The following is a 10387-nucleotide window of genomic DNA, read 5'->3' on the forward strand; positions in this document are numbered from 1 at the left end:
TAATTCATTTCAAATTCAAAATGTAAAAGAACCAAATGTACTTATATGTGGCGTTATCTTAGTTTAGATCTTTTAATTTCCCTTGTGAGTGAGTTGATGACCGTGATTGACAGAATAAAAAAATTTACTTGTGTTACCACTTATTTCGTTTCCGGTGGCGCGCATTTACAAAATATTGAACAAACTAATTTTTTGTTTCCGTAGAAACTTCGATCTTCGATCTTTTCTTCACACGTCTTTGTGACGGATATCGCAAGAATTATCGCAATAAATTTCTTATTTTTTATAATACATTTAGAGAACGATGGCGGATAAAGATCATCAACTCAGCGCTCTCGAAGTCGGCGAATTAGATATGTTTGTAGATAGCATGGAACCCACACGACTCGAAATGATTGGAAGCCAGGTGTAAGTTTTCATTTATAACACTTTTTATTGCCGTGTAGTTCCTGTCACTTACTTAATAGGATCACTTCATCTACATATTTTCCATGGATGTCCCAAAAATGCGACTAAGGGAATAAACACATCCATCCAGTGAAACTTACCATGTCTTAACACGGGTTAGATTTTCCTGCAAAAGTTGACACACAAAAGAGTATTTTCATGTAAAAACCTAACTTACCAATCCTCGATGATAGTCAAAAGGCACACGTCAGGTTCATCTCTACAGAGGTGAGGACGCTAAGAGGATGACTATGACCAAGTAATTATTTTAATTTATACAGATGGCTCTTCGCATTCTAGGTGGGTAGACTGGCATATAAGGCTGCAAAAACTGAACCAGCAAGCTGTTTTAGAAGCATCCTCTATGCAAGAGGAGCTTACTAAAGAAACTCTTATTTCTTGTGGAAAGGTACCTAATTTTTTCTATAGATAAATTTATATAAGGTTCTGCCGTGCGACACAGTATACATAAGATGTGTGGTTAGAGGCGACTAAGGTATATGAACCATCAACCAAAACCTGGGTCAAGTTCCCCGAGTAACAGGGCCACGGAGTTTAAACGGGGCTTCCGTCTTACTTATTTATAATTCCAGATAATTTATTTATTTGACTTACCCACCCCTGGCGAGCGCCTCCCTAATGAAGACGCAATCAATGAGGTCAAATTGAAGAGTTCTTTTTCTATTTCAGCTTCCAGTCCTTGTTTACGAAGCAATATGTATTCAAGTCTGGCGTTTGAAGATCTACCCTCAGATTATGAAGCTGCAGCCATCACCTACTAATACTTTTGGTATTTACATGGTGGTAAGCAATGCCTACGAACACATACTAGATTTAAATTCATCATCTCAATGTATCAAGCATGCCGTATAATGCCGTTGTTGTGTTTCTCCCGACACTTTCAAAAACAGTCATTACAACTCGCTTGCTAATTTTAAGAATATGCTAGAATAAAGGGCTTTCAAGACTTACAATGAGTTAGCCATGGCTCATCTAGAGGGCCCAACCAATATTGTTGGGACCAAACAAATAAAGCTGGCTTATCACGAAACGAGAAATTAAGAGTTGGACCGCGCTCATACACGAGTCTCACGCCGTGTGAAGGCCGTGGCTCGACGCTTCTTGAACAGTCGGTAACTTCAAAGACGGGCGCAATTTGTAGACTCACACGATAATTTAAGTGCTTTATGTGCCAGAAAATTATATCTCAGCAAGAATTGCGAGTTAAGTCACGTTCGTTATAGAACTGATGAAGCAGACTCGCCTGAGGCGCGTACCAGAAATAAGACTCGTCGAATCTCGCACCGTGAGAAGCCACCTTAATCTTTCCGAGGCACGTAGGAACTATAACATACATACATACATATGGTCACGTCAATATCCCTTGTGGGGTAGACAGAGCCAACAGTCTTGAAAAGACTGATAAGCCACGCTCAGCTATTTAGCCTAATGATAGAATTGAGATTCAAATAGTGGCAGGTTGCTAGTCCATCGCCTAAAAAAAGAATCCCAAGTTTGTAAGCCTATCCCTTAGTCGCCTTTCACGACATCCATATGAAAGAGATGGAGTGGTCCTATTCTTTTTTGTACAGGTCCCGGGAACCACACGGCTTTAAACTATAAAATACTTAGAACTAAATGATTTTTCAGCTGTACCACGAAGCAGTAGCCGTGGGGCTCCTGGAGACGGTGCTGTTCCACGAGGACGGCGCGCAGTGCATCAGCGACGTGGCAGTGGATCTGCTGGACTACGCCGTTGAACAACTCACTGCGTTGCTGGCTTTGCTCAAGTTGGTCTCGTTCATATTTATAAAGAAATATATTAACGCTAATAGTAAAGTGCAGAATCGTTTTTATTTAGCCTAAAAAAAGGGTGCTTAAATTTTGGCCGTGTGGTTCTCGGCACTTCAGAAAAACGTTATCTCCCATAGATGTTGTGAAAGGCAACTAAGGGATAGACTAATAAAACTTATTGAAGAACAAAGTTGTAATTTCCAGTAACGATTACTTGAACAACATCGAGCCGACACTAACAGAGTCCGCCACAGATGAATTGGAGCGGCAGAAGAAGAGTCTTCAGTTTGATATCAGCATGAGATGCATCTCCATCGTACGGTAAATAGCTCAATAGACTCCTTTTTTATCAGCCTCGTGGCATTTGTAAGTTAGTGAACTTCGTGACATCCATAAGTCTAAGTACATAAGATCCATCCATCCATTCTAGGTAATTCGCTTAGAAATACGTTACTGTGGATATTTAAACTTAATGGTAAGTGGATTTTAATTATAGAGAGATCGTTATTATAACCAACAGCGGCCCTAGGAAACTCCCTTGGGGGACGCCCAATGATATTTTATATTTTTTCAGTTATTTATTTTTTATTATCTTTATTAAGGAAACAAACAGTTACATAGTTGTTAATTATTACTATATTATACTATGATGCATAAATCTAAAGAGTTTCCTTACAAATATAGAGTATTGAAAAGGCAAGAAAATAATAAGTGAACATAAGTTTGTTCTAGACAAAATTTTATAAAGTTCATGAAAAAAATAGCAAAAACCGAATAATTTATATGTTTAACAATTTTTTAATAAATGAAAAAATTATTCTACTTGCAACTATGTATCATACGTGAATTTTTATTTTAAAGCAGTCGTTAAAAAGCAACAGCGGTTCCAATATAATCCCTTTGGGTGCCCATGATATTTGCTGCTTTTTATACAGTTTGGTAGGCATTTACCTTTTTTTAATACAATTTTAACTATTCTACTACTATTGTGCCGTGTGGTTCCCGGCACGATTAGGACCACTCCATCTCTTTCCCATGGATTCATCGTAAAAGGCGACTAAGGGATAGGCTTACAAACTTGGGATTCTTTTCTAGGCGATGGACTAGCAACCTGTCTCTATTTTAAGCCAAATAGCTGAACGTGGCCATACAGTCTTTTCAAGACTGTTGGCTCTGTTTTTTTTTACTCGCAAGGGATATAGACGTGACCTTATGTATGTATGTATGTACTACTACTATTGTTCAGTGCCTAAAACCGTTTGCACTAGCTTCTTATATCCTACAATTTATTTCCGTTTAGCTATATGGCCGAGCATATGGAAGTAGCCGGCGTGGGCGCATCGCTCGCCACCAACCTGTTCAAGATAAGCGACGTGCCGTCTCTATTGGCTCATCTGATCGAGTTACAGCCGTGGAAGAGGATGAATGACAAGGGTGATATGGAGGTCTTCAATTGTAAGTATCCTAAACTTAGTACACTCTCATTAGGGGTAGGGTACCATCATCTGTACTGAACATTTCAGTAGGGCACCGCTAAGTTAAATTTATATACTTGCTACTTAGTAAAACTCATGAACATATTAGCGGAAGTAGTACAACTGGAAAACAAGAAAAAGCGTTTATGTGAGAAAAACGTAGTTTTTGAAGTAGGTACTTCATACTATGAAGTACCTACTGGAAAAATATTATAATTTTTTTTATTAAGAACCTTAGACGTCGGAGCGGAACGTTGCCCTCCCTCGTCATTCTGAACATGTTTTGTGTAAATTCTGAACATGTTATATCAAAAATATGTATAAAGCCAATATTCTTCTAATAAAATTAACATGTTTGGAATAAGATTTGTCGCCGTTGTTCTTCTCTATTACAATAAAAAGTAAGAAGGTAAAACATATTTTTTGGAATTATTATATTTATACAACGACATGCCTCTCCCCTTCCTTTTTACAATTCTGGCTACGCCATTTGTTCCCGGGTCCTCTAGGGAGCAGCCTGGGTCCACCGTGACTAGACTATAATCTAGGAGCAGTATTAAACTCATATAGCGAATTTACTACACCCATAAACCTATAAAACACTAATATGTAGGTATTACCAAACATAAGGTAATGAGTCGAACTTGCAGTTAATTTGGTGGGCAGGCTGATATAATGTTGACTGCACTACTTCATCGATACGTTTGGGCTTTTTATTCATGAAGGTATGTTTATTTCAGACGGTCGCTGGTGCAGGGCCAGCGATGAAGACCTCCAGCAGATGCACCGCAGCGAAGCTCAGCTGTGGCTGTGTCTTCGTCAATTGTTGTTAGAGCCGCGACTAGCGCATTATTACGTCATCGACGATTGTCGCAGGAGTGCTTTCTGTAGGGTAAGTTAGCAATTTTGTGTAGACGAATTATATTTAGGGCTTCACTGGTACACCGCTGGTAAATAAGACCACACCGTTTTGCAACACTTCGGTCACTGTCACTTGTATGTAGTGTGTACAATGTAGGTATAAAACTAACGCGCGTTTCTACGCATAAAATTGTGGTGTCCAAATCTGTTTAAACTTGTGTGTTCTGCCTCAAAGATGCCATCTGTCTGTAATTATTCCAGTTACTTTAAAGTTATCGGTGCTGTAGCAATAATGCTATACTTTGAAGGTATTGTGCAGCCAAAGATGACGTTTAAGGGCTTATGGTTAAGTAAGAACTTACGATAAAGACGACTCTAGAATTAATTTTTCATCAGATTCAAGGGAAAATAACTGATGAGATACTGGACCAAGTCCCTCCTCTGGGCGACCTGAAGAACTTCCTGTGCCGATTGTCCGTGGGAGACTATTCGGGGCTCCACAACCGCACCAACGGGGCCAAGAACCCTGGGTGCGCTCTCATTGAACTGGTGCCTCAGGTAAGTTTCAGGCAATTATGTAAACAACATTAATATCCAGCAGTAATTCACTCTATGTTTAAAGAAATTTGACATCAATATGTTCTATTCTAGATATATGCTTTTCTTGACATTCTTCTTCTGAATTGATTTATAGTTCAGGTTCAGTTAGTTCTTTGCTAGCGTGCTCTCTTCATGTCGTATGTGTAAACTTTTGTAATACCCAAAGATCACGATTTGTCATTTTTCCTATCTCCACGCGCACAGATAAAAAACGCGTACATGAAGCAAGTCCACAAACGCACCAAAGTCATCGCCAAAGCTCAACTGAGCTGTTTCGAGATGGACGGCTCCGAAGACTCCAGAATCATGGCGAAGAAGCTTCTAGAGTCTTACACGAGCGACGCGGCCCTCGCCATGGACAGCGGCGGCGCCAAGTGCGCGAAATGCGGCGACAAGGCCAGCAAGAAATGTTCCAGATGCAAAAACGAATGGTACTGCGGTAGGTTGGTACACAGTGTTGCCATATTCGTGTGCGTCGCCTTCTCCTTATTCGGGGGCGGGTTGTGATCAAAATTTTTCACACCAATTTTAATTTCAGGGAGTGTCAGGTGCAACAATGGCCGAAGCACAAGGACATCTGCGATCAGTTCGCCAGTCTTATGGTTTAAGTTTTTGGTTTCTTGATGCCGACCCGAATAAGGGGATTTAGAGAATATTAAATTTTGTTTAGTTTTTGTTGTAGAATGTTTAGAACTTAATTAATTAATTAGTCTGTTTACTTTTGGTTATTAACGAAGGTTGTTAAGGGAAAATAACTTCCGTTTTGTTTTCAGTTATAGCCTCTTATGTTGTGTTATTTATGATTAGATTATGTTTCAAATAAAAGTACGTCTACTAATTTTTTTGGATTTTTATTGATTATTGAACTTAGACATACACCTAGATTAGCTTGAAGACTTCAAGTAGTCTTTTAGCACGTCCAGCGCTGGTGTTTCCTCACCGAAATCCTGAAAATAAACATTTTCTGTTATTTATCTCTGCTGAATTAAATTTAAATTACATACCTATAAATTCCGATAATCCCATTTCTACCATTGAATGAAAGTGAAATCTTTGCTTGCGCGATTTAGCATACGCGCTGTGATAGGCTTAGTGGCGTGTGATGTTTACTATGTTGCCTTAGGCTCTTCACTGCCATTGTGAGAGCGAGTCGTATTCCCACTAGGCTGAAGGCTGATGGCGATCTCACTAAATGTAACGCACAACATTTAGTGAGATCGCCATATGTTATGGTGAAGTAAAATTTTTAATAACAAATCTGGCTTTGTATAAAAACATAGGTTTTCTACTTTGCCAGCGATTCAGCCAAGTAACTATTTAAACTGTTTTTGTCTTTATTCCAAAATTCAAAATTCAAATTCAAATTCAAGTTCCCAAGAATACATTAGCACCAGTCTATATTAAAAATGGATCTAGTACATGAGTGAACAATAGTAACTGACCCCAAATATAGGACATTTCTAATAATCAATTGTATGAATGATAGGAAAGTTGTTCATGCACGGGCATGACTCCATAGGGTCATTCGGTTGTTATAGCGCCCTATATTATCACTGAAGATCCATTGGGATCTGCAGTGTTCGTGCTAGCGCAAATCCTTTTCATTCTTGTATCATAAAATTTCCAATTTTTTTTTACAAATTGTCTTAGCCTTGAAGTAATTTCTCGGGCTACAAGAAAGTAAAAACACAAAAATATTTTATAATAAATAGATAGGTTCCGGTGATAAGACTAAACATGCTGAGAGAAGAAAAATCCGGGCTGATATAACACTATGAGCACTATGACATTTGTAAGGTTCATAGCTTCATACCTTCTTTAGATACAAAAATAATAAGGGTGAATAACTAATTACCTTAATGACAACACAGGAGCAGCCTACAATCTTCCTGGCCTTGCCGTCTTTGTCGATCTTGCACAGACCAGCCCACTCGCCCAGCTTCTTGTTGTTGTCAACCTATTGACAAGGAAACACAAACATTATATTTTAAACAGAATAGATGGTTGATTGTCTACCACGTAAGAGTTATGGACGTGATTATATATATGTATGTTAAACAAAGTAATTTCTTTAACCCAGATATAAATATAATTATTATAAACGTGCAAGGGTGATTGTGGCCATCTTTCTTGATGAAAAAAATTGAAGAAATGTGAAAAGTAAAGTAAAAAGTACACTATGCCCTTCATGGGCATATTGTACTTTTCACTAAGGGGTTGTTCTTAACACAAATCAGAAGTAGAAGTTAAATGTTTGAGTGCTAGGAAAGTTGACCTGGCATATTGCGAGCCACCATAGGGGCACACAGATTTGTCTATGCTCATGATAAAGTCAAATCAGTCATAAAAACTGACTTTATTAACTCGTGCAGAGCAAAACACACTAGGCGAAATCTCGTGTCATTCACTATGTTCCAAGTTTATTTCAATGAGAATCTTTGTGCTATAGCTATATGAAATAATTAATTATTAACATTTGACCAACATGCAGATGGGCTCAAAAGAGTATGCTCCAATCAATTATTTAACTACTAGATTTACAGAACAGAGCAAAATCACGATGAATGAAACGAAAAGTTGAATTTATTCAGATACTACTTATGCAGGATTGTGTGTCTATAAATAGCACGTCAATGGGAGTATGAGATAAAAGAGGTCTTACCTTTACAAGTGGAATTTGATGTTCGTTGCAAAGGGCCTGCACCAATTTCTTGTACGAGAGCTCATCACAGTTCTCGGCCAACACACACAGGACAGCTGTCCTCCTGCAAATACATTTGATCATTTAAAACATCAAGAAAACTGTAAGAACTACTTTCTAAAAAAAATTGATTATCTTTTGAAGTATTGATTGTAACAGCACATTTGTAAATCAGGAATGATCAAAATCATGTGCACAAAAACTACACTGGTTTATTCTATAACTCTTCGCAACCTTGACTACATCACAATGTTGGGTTATTTAAGTTTTAAATTATTGTATTACCAAGGTTTACGTCACTAAGCCATCTATCTAGCTGGACATGGCATTTCAGTCTTTTCCAAGATGTCCAGCAATTCTAGTGTGCTGATAATATGTTATCTTTTACAGCTAGATTCAATAGGTACCTACTACACTAAATCCAACTTTAAAATTATACATGAAATGTTCACATTATCTTGAAGTTGTTGATAGTACAGTAGCATATCAAGTTTAATTCACTATTTCTTGGCCTCTATTACAACAACAAAGAGTAGCACGCAGGGTAACTTGACATGTGGCTGACCGTACTTGAGTTTTGATCAATAATTTTTTGAGTGTAATTATGAGTATGTGTAAAAAAGCATCAAAGTAGTGATGAAACTTTAAATGTAGCACATCTGGGAGGCCACTGCTTTGAGAACCAAACACAGTGGTACTATGCGTGTGCATTCAGTTTAAGCAACGGATAAGATCCACCATGATCCATTCATGATTGATATTTCCACATGGCATACACCTAGAACAGGCATATGCCGTATGAATATTGGTTTAGGTATCCGTTGCTGGGTTTTCGGCATATCAACATAATGTCTTTGCATTATGTATTGTCAGTTGTTTTAGACACATTTTTGATGCACTAGATAAAAGTGATTGACCTGAATTATTGAATAATATACTACAGGCTTCAAACAAGTTGCAATTTTTATAAATCTTTTTCAGAAAACATTCTTTCCAAAATTTCAAACAGGAACAAAAGCTGTCCACAATATTTCTAGATTAGCGCATACATACAAACAGAGAAAATAGGAGGATGTTATTTTATAATTTGTAATGTCTAAGGTTGTAAACAAGAAACATAAGACATGCAACATTAACTTACTTGTCAAGGGCCTTGGCAGCTTCATGGAGCCCATGAACGAGACCTCCGTGGATGAGAGCAGTTTTCAGAACCTCCTGGAGGGCTGTGTTCACATCCATAGCACCTCCGCTCAACACGGGGTTGACTGGGACTTCACTAAAAATAAACAGGTTATAAAGAATAAAATACCAAGATAAAGGTGTTATATTGATTTCACAGATGTATATATGTTATGAAGTCATTCTTTGGACGTAGATTGGTGAACAAAGACCAAATACTTAAATAACTCAAAATCACGGCCTATCAACAAAATGTAAAAATTTTTACAAATTATCTTTGAGGTTATGTTGATAATAATAAACACATGAATTAATTACATTTATCGTGCACTCAGGACAAATACAGATAATATTGAAGCAATTTCTAGCATTTTCATCACTAACAAAGCACAGGTAAATTCAGAATTGAAGTAAACAAATACACTTACACTTCGACATCAGCCATGGTTTTCTATTATTTTTAGCAGACCTGAAATACGGATTGAAACACATTGAGTAATGAATCACTAACATAATTTATTTAGCACAACAGCAAAACCAGAAGAGATTGTATTAAAAACTTTAGATTGCGAAAAAATTACCAGACACAGTTTGACACTTTACCTTGCGCACCGGAAAAGAACTTAACTGGATTAGTGCATTCAACAACTTTTCTAAAAAGTTGTCATCGATTAATCGATGATTGCTCTTTGCCGTTTGCTCTTCTCTATTTTGTCGTTCGTAATTTTTGCCTGACCTGAAATTAACGGATTTGTTTATTGAGATTTTTGTAGGTTTTGGTACTTATGTACATCTTCTCTCCTCTTCTCTAGGTAGCCCATGACCAGCATGAATATGTATAATAATAAACACAAAAATGTGTACCTATAAAAGAAGTTAGCCATAAAACAAGAAATAGATAAACAGAGGTATACCAATGAATTTTTTTTGTATGTGTGTTCGAAACGCAATAACTCTCGAGCTGTTAGATTTTGATGAAATTTTAAAGTGTGTAATCAGTGGAGTATCACAATAGGTTAAGCAGTTTTTGAAATACTCATAATTTTGTAAAATTTAAACTCTTCGCGAGTTCTGTATAATTTGCTGCAAACGGCCAAAAACGTTATTGCGATATGTTTAATTTTAAAAAATGTTCTTTTGAAATGAAATTCTGCAGCCTACAATCGATATCGACATTGCCACTCAGTATCGAAGCATCACTATCACTTCATTTTTTTTTTAGTTTTATCCCATCCTGCGCAAGGGAATATAAATATGATTTTTCAAATACTGGCTATAGAGCTACACACGTAGACATGTTGCAATAAAAACAAAAATGAAATTAATGACT

The 10387-nt window shown here is 37.3% G+C and overlaps 2 protein-coding genes across 2 annotated transcripts; one reads left to right on the forward strand and one right to left on the reverse strand.

Annotated features, from left to right (window-relative positions):
- The first annotated feature begins 304 nt into the window (after positions 1-304).
- LOC106135944 (zinc finger MYND domain-containing protein 10) lies at positions 305-5859 on the forward strand. Its single transcript, XM_013336364.2, has 10 exons — positions 305-408; positions 748-856; positions 1138-1251; positions 2098-2237; positions 2446-2562; positions 3542-3696; positions 4457-4608; positions 4974-5135; positions 5382-5620; positions 5716-5859. The coding sequence occupies exons 1-10, from the start codon at positions 305-307 to the stop codon at positions 5783-5785; spliced, it is 1362 nt and encodes a 453-aa protein (XP_013191818.2). The 3' UTR covers positions 5786-5859.
- Positions 5860-6012: 153 nt separating this feature from the next.
- LOC106135946 (small ribosomal subunit protein eS12) lies at positions 6013-9756 on the reverse strand. Its single transcript, XM_013336368.2, has 6 exons — positions 9661-9756; positions 9486-9526; positions 9020-9154; positions 7840-7942; positions 7033-7134; positions 6013-6124 (listed from the first exon to the last, which is right to left on the reverse strand). The coding sequence occupies exons 2-6, from the start codon at positions 9500-9502 to the stop codon at positions 6062-6064; spliced, it is 420 nt and encodes a 139-aa protein (XP_013191822.1). The 5' UTR covers positions 9503-9526; positions 9661-9756; the 3' UTR covers positions 6013-6061.
- Between the last annotated feature and the right edge of the window lie 631 nt (positions 9757-10387).

This window comes from Amyelois transitella, chromosome 24, assembly GCF_032362555.1.
Source record: "Amyelois transitella isolate CPQ chromosome 24, ilAmyTran1.1, whole genome shotgun sequence".
In the NCBI taxonomy this organism is placed as follows: Eukaryota; Metazoa; Arthropoda; class Insecta; order Lepidoptera; family Pyralidae; genus Amyelois; species Amyelois transitella.

Coding starts and splice junctions, on each gene's coding strand:
- LOC106135946 (XM_013336368.2), bottom strand. Junction 7,135..7,839: donor ATCAAATTCCACTTGTAAAG/GTAAGACCTCTT, acceptor CCTTGTCAATAG/GTTGACAACAACAAGAAGCT. Junction 6,125..7,032: donor GCTCCTGTGTTGTCATTAAG/GTAATTAGTTAT, acceptor GTTTATTTTCAG/GATTTCGGTGAGGAAACACC.
- LOC106135944 (XM_013336364.2), top strand. CDS start 305: ATGGCGGATAAAGATCATCAACTCAGCGCTCTCGAAGTCGGCGAATTA. Junction 1,252..2,097: donor CTTTTGGTATTTACATGGTG/GTAAGCAATGCC, acceptor ATGATTTTTCAG/CTGTACCACGAAGCAGTAGC. Junction 2,563..3,541: donor AGATGCATCTCCATCGTACG/GTAAATAGCTCA, acceptor ATTTCCGTTTAG/CTATATGGCCGAGCATATGG.